Source organism: Mus pahari, chromosome 12 (assembly GCF_900095145.1).
Source record: "Mus pahari chromosome 12, PAHARI_EIJ_v1.1, whole genome shotgun sequence".
NCBI classification, from domain to species: domain Eukaryota; kingdom Metazoa; phylum Chordata; class Mammalia; order Rodentia; family Muridae; genus Mus; species Mus pahari.
In genome coordinates, this window is record NC_034601.1 from 52,770,373 (window position 1) to 52,793,649 (window position 23,277).

Sequence of the window (23,277 nt, forward strand, 5' to 3'; positions counted from 1 at the left end):
TGTGGATATAGGTAGAGCATGTAGGCGCATGCAGGTGTGTGTGGTGGTGGTGGTGACATGTAAAGAAAGGCCAGAGACTGTATTTTTCTCCATCTCTTTCCATCTCTCTTTTTTTAATGGCAGAACCTTCACTGAACCTGGATCTCCCCACTTAGGCTAGACTGTCGCTGCCTCCTAGAACTAGAGTTAAAGGCATGCAGAGTGGGTGCTGGGAATGCAAGCTCTGCTCTTTGTAGCTGTTGGCAGATACTTCACTGGCTGAGCACTAGCCGGCCCCTGAAAACTGCCTTTTCCATAGGCTTTTCCCAGCTCAGCAAATGCAAGTAGCCGATCACCGATCAAGTCAAGCAGCAGCTTGTTTCTCTTCTCCTCCTCAATTGCAGAGCCCTCTGCAATTCCACAGTGTGCCTCCACCTTTTCTCTTGTCCCTGCCACTCTGTCCATCCCTTGTTTGTGCTGCTTAATCATAGCTTCCAAATTAGTCTCTTGAATTTTTGCAGTCTATTCTATACCCCAGAGTGAAGGCCAGCTTTAAAGGTATGAATTGACTGGTTTCTTCTTCCAGTTCCTCACTTACCTGCTCACACCTGTCAGGTTACCTAGAGTGTGCACACTGCAGAGATTCCTGAGGAGGCTTTTACTGTTCAGTTGCCTGCCCCATGATGATTGTACAGCAGAGGGACATCCTAAATGAATTTACTTTCTTATTTGCTATTCACTTTTTTCTTTGTCAAAGGATGAGCTCTGGCGGATCCAGGAAAAGCTGGAATGTTACTTTGGGTCCTTAGTAGGCTCGAATGTGTACATGACTCCTGCAGGATCTCAGGGCCTCCCTCCACATTACGATGATGTTGAGGTAAGAGGAAATTCATTGTCCAGGTTGGAAAGAACAGGCTGCTGAGGCCAGACTTGTTCAGTTGTCATGGTTGTCTTTATCACTCTCGGGCACTCTTAGACTGTGGCTGTTTTTCTGGTCCTTCCTGAAGAGCCTGACCTCGTCTCTGTGTTGGGATGCCTGCAGACTAGCTTCCTGCTCCTTCTCAAAGCATGAGTATTGCTGATGAAAGATTCACACAGTCTTTAGAAATAGGGTTTTTTTGTTTGTTTGTTTGTTTTTGTTTTTATTTTTTTGGTAACACTTTTAAAAGAATAATCTTTCTTAAAAACAATAAAGTGAGGTGAGATCACAAATCTTACATTTCTTTCACTGTCCATTTTCAGTGGCTGCCAACAATATGTATATTCTTCTGCTTTCACAAAGTCTTGGTGTAGCTTGAATGGAGGTTCTGTTTCCACTTAATTCCTGGCACGTTTACAAGGGTTGATTTCATTCTTATGTGGCTTCCAAAAAGTTAACTCATTGGCTTGAATATTTTGTAGTTTTATTTTTATACTCATACAAGGTGTGAACACGGGTGTAATAGAAGTACCTTTTTATTCCTCTGAGAACTATTTGAGATACATACATTGTCCACAAGTGTTTCTTAAATATTCTTAATAGAATATTAAGATACTTTTAGCCAAATGAAAACTTAAAAACAAAACAAAACAAAACTGCAGTGTTTGTTGTAATATTTAAGCCTTGGGGCATTTACTTGTATCAGATTTTTCTATCAGAGATTATGGCTTTCAAATGCCTAGCTGATGGAAGATGTAAAGACTAGTGGAATATAAAAGAGCCCAGTCAAGTCTGAGAAAGTGACAAGAATGAATGTCCAACACCAGGATTCCTGATTACGTGCTTCAAAATGACTAAGAGTGGCAGCTTATCTCTGTAAGGGGCATGCATTCCTGGTGTCTGTCCGAGAAGTTCCCAGCTTGTCAGGGAGCTTTCTGATGCTCTCTGGTCTTTGGCCTCCTGTAGGTTTTTATCCTGCAGCTGGAGGGAACGAAACACTGGCGCCTGTACTCCCCAACTGTGCCCCTGGCCCACGAGTACAGTGTGGAGTCTGAGGACCGGATCGGCACACCAACACATGACTTCCTGCTGAAGGTATGGGCAGTCTTCTACACATTTTCTAAAAAGCATGCCTCCATGTATGATTCAGGTCAACAAAAATAAATTTAATTCAACGAATCACCAACTTCTCTAGAATCATTGTGGACGGTTTGGCCTTGGCCTATTCCTTCATATTTAAGTCAGTACCCAGTGTGTAAGCAGAGCACAGTGATGCCTGCCTTTTCTTGGTAGAAGTTTCAGTACCACCCATTTTCTTCCTGATAGTGTAGTTCCTACCCACAAGGAGCTAGCAAAGTGCTCATGGGTTCTTCCTCAAGGGAGCCGAGTAGCTTAACCATAAATTGTTTCCTTACCATCTTGATCCAGTTAGTTTGGATAGGAACATACCAGAGCCAGGCAGGAGATGATCTTGAGAAAAGGATGTGGTGAGACAGGAAGAGCTTCATAAATAAGCTTCATGCCCTTGCTTAGAAAACATACATTTCGCCTTTCTCTGTGGAATCACCATGGCGGCCGGGACCCTGTACACATACCTTGAAAACTGAAGGGCCTTCAAGGCCCTCATCACTGCTCAGTACACCGGGGCTCAGGTCTGAGTGCTCTCCGCACTACCCCAATACCACCTTGGCCAGAGCAACCGCACGCCCAAATTTCTCCGAAAATTTCCTGCCGGCAAGGTTCCAGCATTTGAGGGTGATGATGGATTCTGTGTGTTTGAGAACAGTGCCATTGCCTATTATGTAAGCAACGAGCTGCGAGGAAGTACACCAGAGGCAGCAGCTCAGGTGGTGCAGTGGGTCAGCTTTGCTGACAGTGACATCGTTCCTCCAGCTAGTACCTGGGTGTTCCCCACCTTGGGCATTATTCGCCACAACAAACAGGCCACTGAAAATGCAAAAGAGGAGGTGAAGTGAATCCTGGGGCTGCTGGACACTCACTTGAAGACTCGAACTTTTCTGGTGGGCGAGCGAGTGACACTGGCTGATATCACAGTTGTCTGTACCCTGTTGTGGCTCTATAAACAGGTCTTAGAGCCTTCTTTTCGCCAGGCCTTCCCCAATACCAACCGGTGGTTCCTTACCTGCATTAACCAGCCCCAGTTCAGGGCTATCTTGGGGGAGGTGAAGCTGTGTGAAAAGATGGCCCAGTTTGATGCTAAGAAGTTTGCAGAGAGCCAGCCTAAAAAGATACCCCAAGGAAAGAGGATTCACGAGAGGAGAAACAGAAACCCCAGGCTGAGCGGAAGGAAAAAAAGGCAGCTGCCCCAGCTCCTGAGGAAGAGATAGGTGAGTGTGAGCAGGCACTGGCTGCTGAGCCCAAGGCCAAGGACCCTTTCACTCACCTGCCCAAGAGTACCTTTGTGTTGGGTGAGTTTAAGCGTAAGTACTCCAATGAGGATACCCTCTCTGTGGCACTGCCATACTTCTGGGAGCACTTTGATAAAGATGGCTGGTGCCTGTGGTATGCTGAGGACCGCTTCCCTGAAGAGCTCACCCAGACCTTCATGAGTTGCAACCTCCTCACTGGAATGTTCCAGCGACTGGATAAACTGAGGAAGATGCCCTTGCTAGTGTTATCCTCTTTGGACCCAACAACAGCAGCTCCATCTCTGGGGTGTGGGTCTTCCGAGGCCAAGAGCTTGCCTTTCTGCTGAGTCCACATTGGCAGGTGGACTATGAGTCATAGACATGGCGGAAACTGGATCCTGGGAGTGAGGAGATTCAGACCCTGGTTCGAGAGTACTTTTCCTGGAAGGGGACTTTCCAGCACGTAGGCAAAGCCGTCAATCAAGGCAAGATCTTTAAGTGAACATGTCTTGCCAGTCGCCTAGCTGCCTGCACCTACCCTTCAAGGGAGATGGGGGTCATTAAAGGAAACTACATTGAACTTAAAAAAAGAAAAAAGAAAACATACATTTCTTCAGTGGCAATATAAATGATCAAATTAGACAATTTTCAAAGATTTTTTTTTTTTTTTTTTTTTTTTTTTGGTTTTTTTTTTTGGTTGTTTTGTTTGTTTGTTTTTTTTTTTTTTTTTGGTTTTTCAAGACAGGGTTTCTTTGTATAGCCCTGGCTGTAGACCAGGCTGGCCTTGAACTCAGAAATCTGGCTGCCTCTGCCTCCCGAGTGCTGGGATTAAAGGCGTGTGCCACCACCACCCAGTCATTTCAAAGATTCTTATGGTGTGGCTATTTTGTGTGGCTGTCTTCTCATATTTCTTGCATCTTGAGGGTATACCAGCCCTAATTCATATTCTCTGTCTGTATCTCTTTATTGATTTTAAGATTTGCCTGTCAATAGCCAGGAAGAAACCGCTTCCCTTGTTTTGGATGGATGCCTTTGTTATAGGAAGCCTGAATAAATAATGATGGTTTTATGTTTGCTTTATAGCTCATTGCTTAACATTCTGGTTTGCTAAGTGTATGGTTAGTTTAATGTATGACAACTGTACCCATTCAAAGTGCATTGCTAATGCACTGCTCACATTCTACTCTGTTGTGGGGCCTGTAAACCAAAGATTACTCGGTAGGCCCCTTCAAATGGACTTGGGATAAAAATACCATAATCAAGGTAATTTATAAGAGAAAGCACTTAATTGGGCTTGTGATTTTAGGGAATTAGAGTCCATGATGGTGGAGTGAAGGCATGGTGGCAGCAATAGCTGAGAGTTCACACTCATCCTGCAAACAGGCAGAGTGTATTGGGGCTGGCAGAAGGCTTTTGAAACCTCAAGCCTGCCTCTAGCGACATACCTCCAGCAGGAATGCACCTTCTAATCCTTCCAAGCACAGCCACCAACTGGAAACCAATATTCAGACGTAGGCGCCTATGTGGGCCATTCTTTTTTAAAGCACCCTCTGAGGCAGGAATGGGCTTCGATGAGGATTCTAAAGCCCTTATCAACCTTCCCCCACTCTAGTGCTAGCCTATGGAGTAGGTCTAGTGTGGGTTTCAGGGTACAGAAACAGGGTGTGTGACAGATTGAGAGTTCAGTTAAGCTGAAGTCACTTTAACTGCAGTGCCCTTGAGCAAAAAAATTTATCTAAATTGGGAGATCATGATACTTACTCTGCAGTCTGGGATTATAATATACCATGTTAATNGTTCCTTTACCATCAGATTCTTTGTGTGAGACGTCAGTGTTTTGTTAGCCCAGTGATTGTTATAATAGCACAGATTTAATTTGTAATAGTCCCAGGGGTCAGAAATCTTAAGTCGGCCTCACTGTTGGGACACCTTCATTTCTTTTGGGGAGAATCTTCCTCCTCATCTTCCCCAAAGGACTTGGGGGCAGTTATCCAGATTCCTGTGGAGTGAGTGAAGTGGATCTGTGAAGGCCTCACTCGGGGTAGCACCAAAATGATAAACAATGGGTTTAATTGTTAAAAATGTTTATCTGCTTGAAGTACTGCCATTTTGGGGTCATTCAGCAAGTGAGCAGCTATGCAAGCCTTAAGAATACACTACACACACACACACACACACACACACACACACCCATCTGTGCTCTACATTGCATGCCTTGCTGGAAAAGGCTCTGAGGAGGTTGGGTTAGGATTGATATAATAGATCCTCTCAGGGAGATGTAAAGAAAATTCTCAAGAGATGAGGACTGGCAGTGACTGTAATAAAACCATACCCCATGCTGCACCAACACTTGGAAACAGCATTTCCTTAGTCCTCTAAATAATGTGGTAGGCTTTGGGGCTCTTGCCCCATTTAGTGATGAGAGTCTAAGGCTAAGGTAGCTAGGCAAGTTGCACTGGTCCTGTGACTGAAAGCCCTACCTTAACCTGAGGGAGGGATTGGCCACCCCAGAAACAGGGTGTTAACGTTTGGATCTCAGTCCTGTGAGGATAGTTTCAGGTATATCTGGTGTCACCCTGAAAATAAAGACCTGAGCCCAGTACACAGACTGCCCCTGAGATGTGTCGTGATTTCTCAAATGGTGAACTCCCAGCATGTTATCTTCTTAAAGACAAGAGACTGCTCTGCTCTGTACTTGACTCTTCTCTTTCTCCTTCAGCCTGGAGATTTGCTGTACTTCCCCAGAGGGACCATTCATCAGGCCGAAGCTCCTTCAGGACTGGCCTACTCTATTCACCTGACTATTAGCACCTACCAGAACAAGTAAGGCCTTTGCTTCCTAACCTAGTGTTTTAGGATAGCTCTGAGCTGTGGCCCAAAGCAGCCACATTCAGGATAGACCTGAGGAAGTTGTCTACTACCTCGTATTCTGTGCTGACTCCCTCCATATTTTTTTTGATGTGTCCCCATGTGTGATTGGCCTGTCTGGATATTCTTTAAACATCGTGGGTTTCTCCTCCTTCCCACTCACCCCCCCACACACACACACACACGGATACTTCACAGTATCTAAATAGAGGATAGAGGACCCCTTAGAGAGGCAAGGAAAAGCAAAGCAAAGAGAAAAACCTGTAGCTATGGGTTTATCACAGTAAGTTTTCAGAGACCCTTGGAGCTTAAAGCGATACGCTCAGCTCAGCTTGGCTATCAGGAACAGGCTCAGAGAAGACGTGACATACATTCAGTGTGTCTTAATGGATGATTATGTAGGGGTAGGTCAGAAAGTCATGGTGGGTAGGAGAAGGCAGTCCAGGACCAGGGGACATCAAGTCCCTCCTGCTGAAAAGCAGGAGATCGTAAAATGAGTTAGTAAGTGTATCCCTTCTTTCTCGTGACTGCTGTGTGAAACTCACCCATGTTCAGATTTACTGGGGGACATAGACATATTCTGCCTGGGTTTAGTACCATTTGTACACAGTGGAAGGCAGAAAGTTTTAGGTTTCGAAAGTACTTAGTCACTCTGATGAGGTAAAGAACAGAAAATCTGAGGCCAGTCAAGACAAGCAGGGAGCAAGAGAAAGGTGGCCCACTGGTTAAAAAAAAAAAAAAAGCTTACTATGCAAACATGAAGATGTTGGCATATCAGCATCCATGTAAAAGAAAAGGAGTTTGGGATGCTGTGTGTGCTCCAGTGCTCTTGGATAGCAGGGATAAGAGGGTCACTGGACTTGGCTACCATCGGGGACCCTGTCTCAGAGGAGTACAGCAGAGAGTGATAGTGTCTGGCCTCAGCATAGCATGCACACAGTCATATGCATATCATCGCACTCACTGATATTTTACATACATATGTATTTATATACTTTTTTTTTTTTCATACACATGCAGAAAGAGTAGGGACAATTGTAGAAGTGAGTCAGAAGAACTGAGAAAGTTGCAGGCCAAAGCAACTAATAGGCTGTCCCTAATAATGTCTGTATCTTCTGGTGCCCCATCATTACTGTCACACAGTTAATTCTGCTTGGTAGACACATTGGTGCTTCCATGGTAGAATTTTTGTCTTCTTAAACCAGTTTTTGTTTAAATTTTATATCTGTTGTCATCTTGTTTCCTTTTTTTTTTCTCCTTATTTTCTGTGGATTGTTGGACTGTGTGTGTGTGTGTGTGTGTGTGTGTGTGTGTGTGTGTGTGTGTGTGTATTGCATTGCCTGTATGCCTGTGCTCTCAGAGGCTACATGAGAGTGTTGGATTCCTTGGAATTAGAGTTACAGATAGTTGTGGACAACCACAACTAGGTCCTCAAGTTCTTTTCACCACTCCAAACCCTCCCTCCCTCCCTCCCTCCCTCCCTCTCTCTCTGTGTGTTTTCTCTTACCACTGTAGTTTCAGGGGTCATAAACAGGTGTTCCTGGCACTTCCCATTCCTCACTGATCCATCTTGCCAACCCTGGTTATTTTCACTTCCTCTTTTTCCTTTATACCTTGTAGGTGTCCTGCTATCAGCAATTCCATCCATTTCCCCTTACCTTAACCCGTTTGCTTTTGATTCTGCTGTTAAGTACCTGCCTTGGTCCGTCTCCCATCCTAAAGTGAAGCTCTGGTAGGCCTCTGGGTCTCATCAGCCTTCCTTCAGTCAGCTGGGGCTAAGGGAGAGTTTCCCAGGCCCTGGGTTGCCGGCCTGGGCTGTGGGTGGGTACTGAGCCTCGTGGGCCTTGTCTGGCCTCTGATTTGGGTAGGAAGTGCAGAAGCCAGAATGGCAGAATGAAATCTGAGAGCCAGACCTCTAATTCAGAGGTGTTCCTGGGCTCCGAACCTGGGCTCCCACTGTGGTAAGGGAGACAGCCTCTTCTCAACACCTCTGGGAGAGGCATCACCGGAATGGCTAGGGCCTGCTAATGCCAGAGCAAATCTCCCAAAATCAATATTCTTTCCTGTGGAAGGACACTGTTTATCTGCCATCTAATTCCTCTGTGATCTATTGCCATATGACTTTTACCTGAAACCTGCAAAAGACCATTTCCCTTGTCCAGAGAGCTGCTTCTATCCTCCATGATCAGCAAGGGTGAAGGAAGCTGTGGCTTTAAGTTGCACATCAGTGTGACACCCAAGTAGTGGATTCTTTGGGGAAAGTGTCTTAAGGGGCTCCTGCCTCATCCTTTGCCATTCTTCTAGGATAGGAAACAAGAAAGTGCCAGTTCTCCTGACTGAGAAGCAGAAGCTGTACTGCCATTTCTATTTTGCATGTAGCCCTCAATTTGAAATCTACTGGTGATATGGGAGAAATTTAAACAAGAAGTGTTTAAAGAAAGCAACCCCACAGAGTGTTTTTATTTTTCTAACTTAAACTGGTACATGGTTGGGAAAGAGCCACTTCTAACTGCCACAGAGGAGGAAATGAGACAAATCTACCTCAGAAGAGGTAAAGTTAGCTGAGCACTGGCTGATACTGTCTTCTGGATAGTATTTTTGGACACTGGACTCTCTAAGCCAGTAAGACAATTATTAGAAATCAGTTTTGGGGGGCTGGTGAGATGGCTCAGTGGGTAAGAGCACCCGACTGCTCTTCCGAAGGTGCAGAGTTCAAATCCCAGCAACCACATGGTGGCTCATAACCATCCGTAACAAGATCTGACTCCCTCTTCTGGAGTGTCTGAAGATAGCTACAGTGTACTTACATATAATAAATAAATAAATAAATCTTNAAAAAAAAAAAAAATCAGTTTTGTAGCCAGGCATGGTGGCGCACACCTTTAGTCCCAGCACTTGGGAGGCATAGGCAGGNGGATTTCTGAGTTCAAGGTCAGCCTGGTCTACAGAGTGAGTTCCAGGACAGCCAGGGCTACACAGAGGAACCCTGACTCGAAAAAATAAGAAAAAAAAGAAAAGAAATCCTTTTGTTTTAAAGCAGCGACGCTAGTGTATTTACTGAGGGTCATCTTTGCCCGTACTGAGTACAATGTGTCAGTTGGCTGTTCAGGTAAGGATATAGTACAGGGATCTGTCTGTTACCCTACATGTATTTCCGTGGGACTTAATGCCTGTAAGATGTTTTTAATAGGACTTTTACTGAGTGTTGAAATTTCTTATAAAGCTGATCCTATAGAGGCTTGTGTATAGTTTGATCTTCCAAATTCCTTCTTTATGGTATAATTTAATTTTCTGAATTGCTCAGAAATGGGAAATGTGAACCCAGTTTGCAGTTTTGCGTAGTAGTTGGTATTTACGTATATTGATGATTCATTAACAACTTTGGTTATTTTCATTTTCTTATTTCATGTTGTAGTTCATGGGGAGACTGCCTTTTGGATTCCATTTCGGGGCTTGTATTTGACATTGCAAAGGAAGATGTGACATTAAGAAGTGGAATGCCCCGGAGGATGCTCCTGGTGAGAGTAGAAGCAGGTGGCAAGCCACTCGGGGGGGGGGGGGGGTTGGAGGGAGGTGGCAAGCCATGCACCAGGGAGGCAAATCTGCCTCCAAGGACTCCAGGACCTTCGGATGAAGCAAGCTAGCCCGCTGTGCTGGCCTGCTGAGCATAGGGATTTACACAGCCAATGGAGGGTGGCTTCATGGAGGACCATTCATCTGTGCCCTTTGACTATTGTTCAAGAGTATTTTGTGTATTTTCACACAGTAAGACTGGGGATATTGACTAAATAGATAGCTGAACAAACAAACATGGCCACAAGCCTCTGTGGAGCCTCTGGTTGAAGAGGCGGCACCTGGGCTCGGTGTGCACATTGGATTTCCTGGTGGTTTCTTCATTTCGAAAAGGAATACTCTTTGGCTAGTTTCTAGTCAGTAAGTTGACTGGGCTGAGTAGAACAAATGTTGCTATTATGGAAGGCAGTCGGTCACCCATGGAGAGTGACTTTGCAAAGATAGAGTCTGGATAATACTATAAGTCCAAGGATCCACTTTTCCAAGCAAAATTCTGAAAATTGTTTTAGGTGTTGTTTTTATTTATATTTTTAGAAATGATGGACAATGTAAGGTAAGTGTTGCCTGTAAGGATATAATAGGCTTCCTTGTCTTAAGGTCCAGGTTGTCCCTCCCCACCATGGAATGGTTAAGTCAGTGGATGTAAGTATTGGGTTGCAGCTCAGGATACTACAGTGAAAACTGTGACCGGGGCAGCTGCCTCTAACAATCTGGTCAAGGTTCACTTCCTTGCTTCCAGAATGTGGAAACCCCAGCTGATGTAACAAGGAAGTTGAGTGGCTTTCTGAGGACTCTTGCAGACCAGCTCGAGGGCAGAGAAGAGCTGCTGTCATCAGATATGAAGAAGGACTTCGTCAAGCACAGGCTCCCTCCTTTCTTCCAGGGAAATGGAACGGAGACGGTGGACCCAGGTGGGGCTTGCTTTTTACTCCGGGGCCTGCGGATTATGGAGACCTGATGCTCTACTGACTGCTCTCTACTCGGAGCCAGTGGAGCACACGAGACATTTTAGGTTTCAGGTGGACAGCATCTCTCCTTAGTGTGTGTTGTTTCACAGACATGCTGTCCTCATTAATCTCCCAAGTCATTTGTGAGAACTTGCCCTGCAGCTGACAGGAAGTAAGAACTCATTTTAGCTGAAAAACGTAGCTGTGAGTAGTCTTTTATTCATCAAGTCCAGAAATGCTGAAGAGCTTGACTATGACATAATCTTGTTAGAACTAAGGCAAGCATGTTAAAGTCTGCTACCACTAGGGAAAATAAAAGAATGATTAAAGATAGCATGAGTCTCCCAAGTTGTAGTGAGTAACGAGTGACAGGTCGTCTTTGACTGATGGAATTCAGCTGATAGGTACTGTCAGTGTCCAGCACAAGCCACCAAGGACACACACTCAAAGTTGGATATTTTGACTTGTTGCAGTGGGAAAGCTGCACACTGTAAAGTATCTCCATAAAAGGGCATTATAGAAAGAATTTACAGGGTGTGGGCTTAAGCTGAACACTTCAGTTTCCAGAGAGCTCATGGCAGCAAAGCTTTGGTATGGAATGGTGCTGTCTGGAAGTAGGTGAGTCTCTTGTTGATACTCATCGAGTGGGAAGGATGTATGAGGCAGAAGTTACCTCGGATAAATGGCACCTTCACTCAGAAACCAGGGGAGAAGAGTATTGGGCCACTGGTAATATGAACACTGTTTTTGTTTTTGTCTGAATTCAGACCCCAAGTATGTTTGGTGGTCTTGACTGATAGTAATATTCAGTTAAACAGTGTTCAAGAGAATCCTGAGACCTAATGCTAACTGAGCCAGCCCTTTTTTTGCCAAGAATCTTTTCCCTATGATAGTCTCGCCTATCACCAGGTGAGATCCACTAAAATAAAGTCCCTACTTATGATAATACTATATATATTTTTATTATAGAGTCTTTGAAGGAAGTTTAGAATTTAATTTTGATTACATCTGTTCAGAATACTGTATTGTACCAGTAATATATTAATCTTTAGGAGGATAGAATTTGCTAAGTAAATCCCGGCTTAGTTCCAGGATGTTTATCTAATGGCTTCCCTAGTTTAGCTACTATAGTCAATAAAGTTATGATTCCTTAATCCTTTCCCACTCAGATGGCCTTATAAGGCCAGCTTGTTTCTCTTGGCGGTTCTTTTGATTTTCCTAAGTCCACTTTAGAAAGAGTAGACTGTTTAGTTTTGTGGTGGGTCTTAAAGGACAGGGTGTTTGACTTACAGGGACTAAATTATGTGCCATTGTCACACAGCTCATTCCTTCCAGAGCCCAGATGGAGTCGAGGCTCTGCTTTCATGCAGAAGCAACACAGTTCTTCCCATCCATAGATGGGATTACTTACACCGGTTTAATGTGATCTTTGTGTGTGGTGTTGGCATTCGAGTGCAGGCCTTGTGAGTGCTAGTTAAGTTCTCCACTGAGCCCCACACTTAGCCCTCTAAGATACTATCATCTTGCATTATTATTTACCTAATGATATGCCTGTATCACTATAAGAATGAGGTTCATGGAGGTACTAGCTGCACTTTTAATCATCATGATAGATGTATGAGAGTGTGAGCTAAAAGATGGGTCACAAGCAAGTTTGAACATGTTGGCTTCCTTTTTGATGGCTGGCTTTCTGTTCTAGGTAAAAAGTTGCCAAGGTTGGACAACATAATAAGACTGCAGTTCAAAGATCACATTGTCCTCACAGTAGGGCCAGATAAGAATCCATCCGTGAGTACCCAGGAGGAAGAGGTCTCCCCTGTTCACACTATTTCCACAAACCTCAGGTTACTTCAGTGAGGTCACGCCTGACGGTTCCTGATGCAGTACCTGCTTTCATCCTCAGAATCCTCTTCTCGTGTATGTGTCTGATCTTTGCTTCCTAATCTACTGCAGGCTATACTGCTCTTCATGAACAACTGAAGACCCTGTTTCCCTGTCCCAGTCCCTGTCGTTGTCTATACTGCAAAGATCTAGCTTACATTCTATAGTAGAAATCATAGAGAACAAAAAATAATCTATGTTCTGTAATTTGGCCTTTTTATGCATTGATTCTCCAAACTGGCTGGTTGGAAAGCCTTGTAAAATTGTAAATTTCTGTGACTAGAGAGATGATGAATCAGTAGTTAAGAGCACTTACTTCTCTCCAGAGGACCCAGGTTTGATTCTCAGCACTCATGTGGCAGCTCACAGCTGTCTGTAACTCCAGTTCCAGGGCATTTGATGTCTTCTTCTGGTCTCTAAATTCCAAGATGTCTGATGTCCTCTTCTGGCCTCTGGCTTCCAGATATGTAGGTGATATGCAGACATACAAGCAGGGAAACACCCATATACATTAAAAAGGATTTGGGGCTTTATGTTTGTTTAAGAAAATAAAATTCAGGCTGGAGAGATGGCTCAGTGGTTGAGAGCATTCAATTCCCAGCAACCACATGGTGGTTCACACCATCTATAATACATCTATAATAGAATCAGATGCCCTCCTCCTAGTGTGTCTGAAGACAGTGACAGTGTACTCATACATAAAAAAGTTTGTTTTTTTTTTGTTTGTTTTGTTTTTTTAAGGAAATTTTTTTGTTTTTGTTTTTGTTTTGTTTTTTTTTCGAGACAGGGTTTCTCTGTATAGCCCTGGCTGTCCTAGAACTTACTTGGTAGACCAGGCTGGCCTCGAACTCAGAAATCCGCCTGCCTCTACCTCCCGAGTGCTGGGATTAAAGGCCTGCGCCACCAGGCCCGGCTTATTTTTTTATTTTGTTTTTAGCCCTAAACACAGTCTATGAGAACTATTCGGTGCCTCATGGCTTTACCTAGTAATTCCTAAGCATTGAGGAGCTGCAAAAGGCCAGGCTGTAGCAGTCAGGGCTAAGCTTAGAGGAAGATGATGGAAATAAAATCACTAAAGTCTGAGACATTATATGTTGGCTCAGGCATTTAGCTAGTCAGCGACAAGGGATAATAAATGTTTTGGAAGACCACAGGGAGTAGTGATCTACTACTGAAATTTAAATGGAACACAGCTTGTATTTCTCAACAGTTTCACTTTATAACTTTTTAGTTTGTTCTAGGAATGTCAAACTTTGATAGAACAAAGTGCAGATGATTTAAGCAAAAAAAAAAAAAAAACAAAAAACTGTTAGGGCTAAGCTGACATATTAGAATCTTGAACATGTTTGTCTTTATTACAACAGTTGGATTGTAACTTTGGGCCCAGAGTATTTTGTACAGAATTGCATTTCATTTGAGGACCAAGGCTTTAAAGATTTTCATTGGTGCCAGGTATGATGCTGTGTACCTTCATCCCAGGCAGGGCTCTGAATTCAAGGCCAGCCTGCTCTACATAGTCAGTTCCGAGCCAACTAGAGCCTGTTTTCTCCCTCACACTCCCCCACAAGATTCTCCTTGGTGTTAGATTTTTTTAACCCTCCTAGTACTGAAGCCCTCTGTATCTTTCTTGTTCATAACTTAATATTTTCTTTAAAGGATGAAGCTCAACAAAAGATGGTTTACGTCTATCATTCTCTGAAGAATGTGAGACAGATGCACATGATAGGAGAAGAGGAGGAATCTGAGGTGTGTTCCAACTGAAAACAAATGTCTTTCCTGTAGTTTGGGTTGTGGCTGGGACAATTACTTATGACTGGAAGGCCATGTGTCTTTACAGAAGCATTGTGGACCTGCCACTTTTCTTGACTGATACAACAATTAAGTCAGTCAATACTGTGAAGGATGTATTGATAGCAGCTTTAAAATGTGATAAGGGCCAAACATTCTGCAACAACTTAAGTACTCAGAGTAGGTTGTTGGAGTCTAAGCTTTTATGTGGGAATTGATGACTTGTGAATTATCCAATTACAGGTGAAGTAGTTTCCTACTTCTGAAGGATATTAAAAACAATACATTGAGAACTGTGTAAGCTTGTGCAAAATCCATGAAGTGACTTTATTTTTGTACTAAACAATGTATCCTCCTTCAGATTTTCGGTCTTCGCTTTCCTTTATCACATGTGGATGCTCTGAAGCAAATCTGGTGCGGGTTACCAATTCGTGTTAAGGACCTGAAACTTGACACAGATGAAGAAAAGGAGAATCTGGCACTGTCACTCTGGACGGAGTCTTTAATCCAAGTACTCTAGTACCTTTATGCAGACTTTCAGTGAGCGGGGAAGGGGGCTGGCGCTCTGGTTAGTACTCTGGGTGGGGGTATAGTTACCTGGAGGAGCAGGGAGAAGAAGCTGGCTCATGTCCTTGTGGACACAAGAGCGAAAACAGGAAATTATTAGGCATCCCAGACTCTGATAAAACGATACTTCGGACAAGTTTATTTAATCCAGTGTTGTAGAAAAGGCACAACTCCAGTACATGTGTCATAAAGAATTATGTCACTAACCTGGCTTGTCTTGGTTCTTTGGAAGAAATAACTCCTTTAAAGAGCATCCTGGGCTCCAAAAATACTTTCTAACAATTACAATGAAAATATACAGATCTTTGAGCATACATGACCCCTTCCCCATTAAAATAAACACGTTTCATGTAATACTGCCACACCCATGCGAGGTACCCAGCATCTGTGGACATGCAGAGCTTTCAGGTGCTACTTGGAAGACGACAGAAGGGCCAGGATATACATGGAAAGACCAAGTGTATAAAAAATAAAGTAGATGGTGGCTCTTTCACTCTTAAGCATCCACTGTTATTTTACATTCTAAAGTGCATACAAGTTGGTATTTTTAAAAATATTGCTGGAGAATTTCTGTAAAAATACGTATTTTTTTCTTTCTGGCCAAAATTAGGGCTGAAAGCAGTGACTGAATTAAGGCTATTGACCTGTAACTGTACAGGTCATGGTAGTGCCTCTATACTTGGTTTTGCTTAGCTGTAATTGTTTAAAATGGGAGGAAAACTTAGTTTTCAGACAAAGTTTAGGTAAGAGAGACAAAGTAGAAGCCCTATTTGCTTTCTCTGAACTTTCATGTAGTGCTTTACTCCAGGGAGACATTAAACTCTTAAATGTAAGTGACTCAGTCTTGATACTACTTTTCCTCCTTAAGTTGGGCAAAATGTAAGGTTAGCACTCAGTATTGTCGCCGCAGGACATGTTGGTGAACACTGGGTGCTAGTTGGGCACTCTAAGAATGTTTATACATTTGTATTTAGAAAAACAGTATAGATTGGTCAAGCCACAGAAAGTACTTTAAGTACTAGTGCCTTTTGCCTCAAGAAGCTGAGGTCCCTCCTTAGGGTCAGGTAATTAATATAAATACTTAAGGGTGTTTCAGTTACTAAGTTTCTATATAGAAACTAAGATCTGTTTAACACAGCAGCAGTTTAATATGAAAGCTTTTTTAAATAAGTCTTCAGGTGGTGCTAAAAATGACTCATCTTCCTGCAGGAGCATGACAGCCTGTAGGAGTTTGTTTTCCTGTGCCTCGTTCACAGAGGACACTAACTGATGCTGTAACCGCATTGTCCAGATAGCTTAGCGCCATCAAGAACAGAATTCATGGTTAGTGCTTAGGAGAGAAAAGACAGGTTTCAGGAAATTGGTCACTACAACTGGATCCATCAGGAAAAGAAATAATCCATTTTCTTCCCAAGGATACTCCGTAACTGGCAAGAATATTTTATCTTTCCCATGGAGCAGTCGTCACCGCTGGGGAGAAAGTTCTTTCTGGGTGAGGTGCGGTGCAGTGCAGTAGTGTGAACACAGCGCCCTCCTTCCCATGCACATGGCGTGAGTGGGTGGAGGTGCCTTTGCGATTCTCACAGGATTTCAATGTCCCACTTCTGGGTCTCTTCTCCCTCCAGGGGCTGATTCACAATGACATGAGTCTTGTCATAATAGTTTCCTCCTAAGATAGAAATTTCAGAAGAAATGATTTGTTCAACACACTGTTTAGGTAGACTAATATATTACTTGAAAGCAGTTGGAAAATGGGTTTGAACCACAAAGCCAGTATTCACCTCAAATTGGACCCTCTTGTCAAACTAAAAAACTAAAACTAAAAAAGAAAAAAAGAAATGTAGGTGCATAATGCCCAAAGAAATATGCCACACAAAAATAGTCTCCCAAATAAACTCTAGGTGACTGCCAGGTACTGTTGTTTCTACAGCAATAGTTGGGTTGTGCTTAACACAACTAAAGCCACAGCCATACTAGCTCTGACCTTGTAAAATTAAAGAACAAGGTTAATTGTTCCTGCTGTCAATTTTAACTGAGGGCCTTTTAAGGATCACAGCAATTTGGAAAAGAAACAGATGACATCTTTATTTTGCAGATTTTGATACTTCAAATTTAGAATCCCAATGGTTCATGAAAATTAAGGTTGCAAGTGAAATTTTTACTATTCTAATGAAAGAAAAGCTATTTAGATTTTATTGTTGGGTTTTTTGTTGGTTACTGGCTGTATGACCCTTAGAGTTCATTATTTTCTTTTTAAAACTTTTCTCCCCAAGTGAACATTTTTCAGTGTGCATTATTGTGAGGGTAACCAATCCCCTAGTCTTGGAGTTTGCAAATAGTTGTGAGCCACCATGTGAGGAGAATTAAACTCTTCCTCTGGAAGAGCAGCTAGTGCTCTTAACCACTGAGCTGTCTCCACAGACTGAAAGAATGTTTTTTACTTGGAAGGAGGGGGTTTGGAACTTACACTCAGAGGCATACAATATTGGTTATTATCAAAGGCCCACCTTTAACGTCCAGGACAAGGTCATCACTGAGATAAGAGCTGATGGTTCCGTTTCTGTTCATTCTCCACTTCTGCCTGAACTTCCCGTGTTCGGCCCACAAGGCTACCTTGGCTCCAGGAGTGTCCCCCCCAATCACATCAAGACATGTATCACTGGCCTATGCAAGTCAAGGAATAAAATGAGTCCATTGCCAATATAAATATAAATGCAGTAGCTATGTCTTAACTGAAAAATAAAATTTCCATTTATCTTTAAAAGCCTTTTATAGCTGATGAGGAAGAGTAGATACCAAAAGTGAAATGCAAACACTTGTTTTGAAAAGGCTCTGCCTCTGATGCCAGGTCTTCAGTAAAGATATGCTGAACTCGGGGATGTCCCTGTTAGCTTAAATAGATGATGCTTGGTTACAGTAGGCAGGTACTAATTAGGTCATTGGTGATAAAATCAAAACATAGTAGTGTTTTTCTGAGTTAGTGCTCTGTTTCCCAGAGCATCAGCATGATGAGGGGAAAATCTTGTATTTCATTTTTTTAAGCATCGTTCACGACAGTTTCTTCTATGATGGCTCCACTGTGTATTCTAAAAAGAACGGGTTTTAACATGTTTGGAATCACAAGAGAGAACTGATCTTATCTGGATGTCATCAAATAAGGGACCCTTCTCCCACAAACATATTTCCTGATTTGGCCCCAGTAGAGAGGATCGTTTATGTTATCTTGCTGCTTAACTGAACCTCTGCTTTCTAGATTTAAAAAGGTAAATCTAAATCTGTTTTTATGATTATGCAATGAACTGTTTCTAGAAAGCCAACATTGTTTTCATCATGCCAGCTGATATGGTAGTATTACAGTTAGCATACACGTGTGAACATCAGAAAAAAAAAAAAAACATGATCTTTTACCTTGGATTTAAAGAGTCCTCGACAGTAGTGCCAGATCTGAGTGTCCTTCCCACTGTAGGGAGAGATGCATACAGACACTGTCCGTGCATCTGCTGGGTTCCCAGTGACTGTCAAGTATTCATCCTGGGCTCGGTTCCTTATTCTGATGTACACTGCAGGCTACACAAAGAGAAACCATTGAGGGATGGGGACCTTAAGCTTCCCAATTGAAAACTCAGTCTGTCCAAAGCAGGAAAGTGAGGAGGTACTAACTTTAATAAATACTAATCACTCAGTTCCCTTGGCTGTTATGTATATATTATTTTCTGCTGATAAATCCTTGAGCACAAAGTTTAAATTACGCAATGTCTTCTAAATGTTCTGAACAGTGCCCATCTGAGAGGGTAATTCACCAGAACTCAATGTGGCAAGGCTCGGGCAGTGTGGAATTAGGGGCTTGGTGAGTTTCATCATGTGTCACATATGCTGGGAGGGATGGGGAGAAGAAGGGCTTGATACCACCCAACATGGATCTTAGTGACAACACAGGAATAGCATGCATGGTATTCAGGCACACTGTGTGGAGCAGTGATTAAATGGCCAATAGTTGTTAGGGAAGGCCTTGATCTTTCATCTAATGAAAAGATTTCTGCATTCAAAAGTCAGACTGTAATCCTTTGTCTGGAAAATATATGACACACAGTTTTTAGAAGAAAAAATCTGAGACCACTAAGGATAAGGGCTAATATTTGCTGAGCCCTTAGACACATCAAGCCGTGTGTGTGTGTGTGTGTGTGTGTGTGTGCTCATAATTTTGTCAGAAAAATCAGAGCCTTTCAGAAAAAAACATCTGTGGCTCCAGGTTTTCCAAATAATGCTGTCACAGATGGGAGTCGGATCTCTGGCAGGATGACTCATGCAGGAGCACACCGGTTATCCCTATGTCACTGTCCCTGTGGTTATAAGACAATAATAGAAGGGCACTGGAACCAACTCAACAGGAAGCATACTGAATCCAAGGCCTCAGGTCCTGAAGATAGAAGATACTGCTATCCTCTCTGGCTAGAGCTGGCATCCTATGTAGAACTCTAGCACTGTAATAAAGTGATCTGCTACTTGGAGTACTTTCACTGTGAAACTCGAGTGCTGGCCAGAGAAGTAAAGCTTGGCATGATATGGCAAGACTAACAAGGAATGTTGTAGTTTGAAAATTACAACACATCAACACGAAGGTAGGTTGCCTTTGGTAAACTGCTACTGTGTTGAGCATGTCTAAAGAAACATCACTTAAGTATTTAAATTACCACGTAGAAGGGCAAATAACTTGGCTGTAAAAACCTAGGAACAAGACTGCTGAGTGTCTTAAAAAATGAACTACTTCCACATTCCATGTCTATAACCATGCTGGTAGAACAAGATATCATGTGACCACCCCTTTAGCTATTGACCTCCTGAAAGAATTGAAATCTCCACAGGAATGCCATGCAGAGAGAAGGGGAAAGCTGATGCCCCTTTGCCAGCCAGAGGAAGAACTGCCTCTCAACAAGAGACTGTACAGTTCTGACAACTTACCAGACCGCCACGCAGATCAGACTGGATCTAGACAACGAGTTGTCCGACATCAGTCCTGGGAACCAAACCTTGACAAGGACTGCTGTTGTCTGCATATCTCTAGCCCTTAAAGCCTATACTTCTCATATCGTTGTCTCCAAGACTGGGTGGGTAGTTTCAGTGGGATCCTTTCTTTATTCTGAGTGTGGTGCATTGAATAGATCTGTCTCTGCTCTTACTATTTCTTCCATTAGTGTATTGAAGACATGAGATTGAGACTAGCTTGTTGGGCTGCCAGTACCCAGGCTTTTACTCTTAAGAACTCTGGCATCAGTAATTATAACTGTAATAATGTACACAAGTATCCACATCTCAGTGTTGTCTCCCGCGATAACAATTACTAATTCTCTACACTTCAGTGAACTTTTATAGTTGTATTACCTTTGCATATACAAAGAAACAGGTATGACCTACATACATGACAGAACTCCAGTTACTTTAGTACTAAATATCACAGTTTAAATCAATAAGACCAAGCAAGGTACTAATTACCCTTATTACCATTTGTAGTCTGATGACTGTAATTACACTTAGAAATCACTGACATGCATTATAAGTACCTTAGTGACTTCTGTATTCCCAGCCTCAAGGAGGATCAGGTTTTGATTATTTCCTGGTTCCTCGACAAGGAAAAGAATTATAGCACCAATCCTGTACCAAATTTACATGTAGTAACAAGCCACTGTTTTCAAAACTGAAAATTCTTCTGTTGGGTTTTAAAGCTGTGGCCTAATTAAACAATGGGGAAAATAATCTAAAACATTACTTGAAATTAACTTAAATCACAATAGTTGTTACTGGCATGCAATCAGGAAGAATTTGAGAGGCTGAACTTTTAAGTCCCATTGCTGAAGATACTATGTACTTTGGACACAGGACTCAGAAGGTCTGAACTGGACTTCATCTGAAAACTTCCCCTTGGACCAGCATTCAGAGTACCAGAAGATACTATGCAAACTGCCAATGGAGGGCAGTAATCAACAGTCCTACCCAGATGTAAATGACAACATTAGCCAGCATGGCCACCTTACCTTGACAATGACTAGTAGCTTCCTAGTTGGATGTAAAGCACATTTAACAAGAGGGAAACCATGGTACTGGAAAGCTAGCCAGACCTGTAGAGGTTCGTGGGTCTTAAAAGGGAAATGTACTACCACTACTTTACTAAACCAGCACAATCCTAACTGCATTCTAAATACCCAACAGATAACTCTAGCTCCTATCCCTCATCAAAGAAGCTTCTCTTTGCAGCAGGTGGAGATAATCACAGAAGAAATACATTGAATAATGATGACACCAAAGGCATGGCAGTTTGTGTGTGTGTGCATGTGCGCACACTCGAATGTGTATAATAAAAATAAAAAGAGGCCATGAATTTAAAAATAAGGAGGTTCCAAATGAAAAATGACAGGAAATGATGTAATTATCTTTTATATTAAAGTTATGCAAAAGGGACTTGCTTGTAAAATTAAGAGGTTATTCTAAGCATTCTTGATCACAGGACCTGGAACAATGGAAATGAATCTCCTTGTCCAGCAGAGAAACTCAAAAATGAGATGACTGGTGATGTAATTCAATGGTAGAGGCCCTTGCATTAGGCCCTTGGCTGCAAAGAAGCCAGCAGAGGAAGCCAAAACAGGAACACTTTCTCACTGGCATCTATGGTTTTCGGAACATAGTATTCATGTTACTAGCTAGTCTTCAAAAGCCAAACCTGATTCCCCACTTCTACCTTTCTTTTCCCTGTGGCTATTTACTTCAGTTACCCCTCATCCCATGGACTGGGAATGAGGAGCATCCTGGAACATTGGCATATCATCAAATCACTACTGTTTTGGGGTCCTTAAGCAGAATGTCTCTGGCTCTCTCCTGGAGTATGGTGAGTAACTAAGCTTTCAAAGTCAGCGTGGTACCACAGTTGATACAAAGTCAGTATATGTCCATATGCTACTCCATATTCACAGTGATGTTAATAGTTTTCCCAGTGTGGAACCTGGGGTGACTGATCAAAATCGCACTGCTAGTAAACAGCTATGGTTTGAAGTGACAGAACCTGAGAGTGTATCAAAGGACATGGCAAGAGTTTGGTAATTATCAAACACTGAGGTTGATAAGAGCCTCAACTCCTGGATCTACTGAACTGACTGCTTGCTTCCTGGAGTTTGTGGGAGAACTCTGAAAATGCTGATCTTACTATCAAAAGAGTCCAGATGCTTAAAAATCTAGTATATACATTATCTGGGCTCAAATTTCAGTCCTAACAGTTGGTTGTCTTTCTCAAACTGTTTGGCATCCAATGATCATCCTTACCTCAGCACTACTGTGAGAATCAAGTGAAGCAGTGTTCCAGACTGACAACCTACAGATTGGGAGAAAAATCTTCACTAACCCCACATCCAGTAGAGAGCTAATATCCAAAACATATAAAGAATTCAAGAAACAACCCAATCAAAAATGGGGTATAGAACTAAACTGAGATTTTACAACTGAGCAATCCTGAATGGCTGAGAAGCACCTAAAGAAAAGTTCAAAGTCCTTAGTGATCAGAGAAATGCAAATCAAAACGACCCTGAGATTCAAAACAACCAATCAGAATGGCTAAGATCAAAACCATAAGTGACAGACAGCAAATGTTGTAGAGGATGTGGAGAAAGACTCCTCCATTGCTGGTGGGATGGCAAACTGTTAAAACCACTCTGGAAATCAATCTGGAGGTTCCTCAGAAAATTGGAAATATATCTACATGAAGGCCCAGCTATACCACTCTTGGGAATATACCCAAAAGATGTCCCTCTGTGCCACAGGGGCACATGTTCCACTATGTTCATAGCAGCCTTATTTGTGATATCCAGAAGCTGGAAACAACCCAGATGTCCCAAGACAGAAGAATGGATACAGAAAATGTAGTTCATTTATACAATGGAATACTTCTCAGCTATTAAAAACAAGGACATCCTATTTTTTGCAGACAAATTGATGGAACTAGAAAATATCATCCTGAGTGAGGTAACTCAGACTCACTAATTAGTGGATGTTAGCAAAAACAAAACATAATACATAATACCCAAGATACAGTCCATAGAACCAAAAAAGATCAAGCTGAAGTGCCCAAGTGAGGACACCTCAGTCCCACTTGGGAGGGAGAAGAAAGCAATCCCAAGTGGGGGGTGGGGAGAACCTGATCTGGGATGAGGGAAAAGGACTGAAGCCCCGAGGGCCAGAAGAAAGAATGGAAACAGGCAACCTAGGGAGGTAGGAGGTTGGGAGTAGGGAGAGGGAACTTATAGAGCCCACCTCCAGCAGGAAGACAGGACATCAAGTGAGGGATGGGATTGCCATCCCATAATCCCAACTCTAACTGAAAGTGTTCCTGTCTGAAAGAATTACA

General features: G+C 42.6%; 2 protein-coding genes and 1 pseudogene across 5 annotated transcripts in view; 2 read left to right on the plus strand and 1 right to left on the minus strand.

Annotated features, from left to right (window-relative positions):
- Riox2 (ribosomal oxygenase 2) overlaps window positions 1–15,380 on the plus strand; it is a 21,841-nt gene extending 6,461 nt beyond the window's left edge. For 2 of the 3 annotated variants that reach the window (XM_029544218.1, XM_029544219.1), the window contains exons 4-11: window positions 737–856; window positions 1,865–1,993; window positions 5,987–6,090; window positions 9,551–9,653; window positions 10,448–10,619; window positions 12,355–12,443; window positions 14,193–14,282; window positions 14,686–14,955. In XM_029544218.1, coding sequence (XP_029400078.1) covers window positions 737–856; window positions 1,865–1,993; window positions 5,987–6,090; window positions 9,551–9,653; window positions 10,448–10,619; window positions 12,355–12,443; window positions 14,193–14,282; window positions 14,686–14,844 — 966 coding nt within the window. In that variant the 3' untranslated portion in view covers window positions 14,845–14,955. Of the gene's footprint in view, window positions 1–736; window positions 857–1,864; window positions 1,994–5,986; window positions 6,091–9,550; window positions 9,654–10,447; window positions 10,620–12,354; window positions 12,444–14,192; window positions 14,283–14,685 lie in introns of all 3 variants that reach the window. The other variant, XM_021209344.2, reaches the window with a different exon arrangement.
- Window positions 2,467–3,769, plus strand: LOC110329606 (annotated as a pseudogene).
- Window positions 15,003–23,277, minus strand: part of Crybg3 (crystallin beta-gamma domain containing 3) — a 100,303-nt gene continuing 92,028 nt past the window's right edge. For both annotated transcript variants that reach the window (XM_029544216.1, XM_029544217.1), the window contains 3 exons: window positions 18,300–18,458; window positions 17,399–17,555; window positions 15,003–16,560 (listed from right to left, as the gene is read on the minus strand). In XM_029544216.1, the coding sequence (XP_029400076.1) occupies window positions 16,472–16,560; window positions 17,399–17,555; window positions 18,300–18,458 (405 nt within the window). In that variant the 3' untranslated portion in view covers window positions 15,003–16,471. The remainder of the gene's footprint in view (window positions 16,561–17,398; window positions 17,556–18,299; window positions 18,459–23,277) is intronic.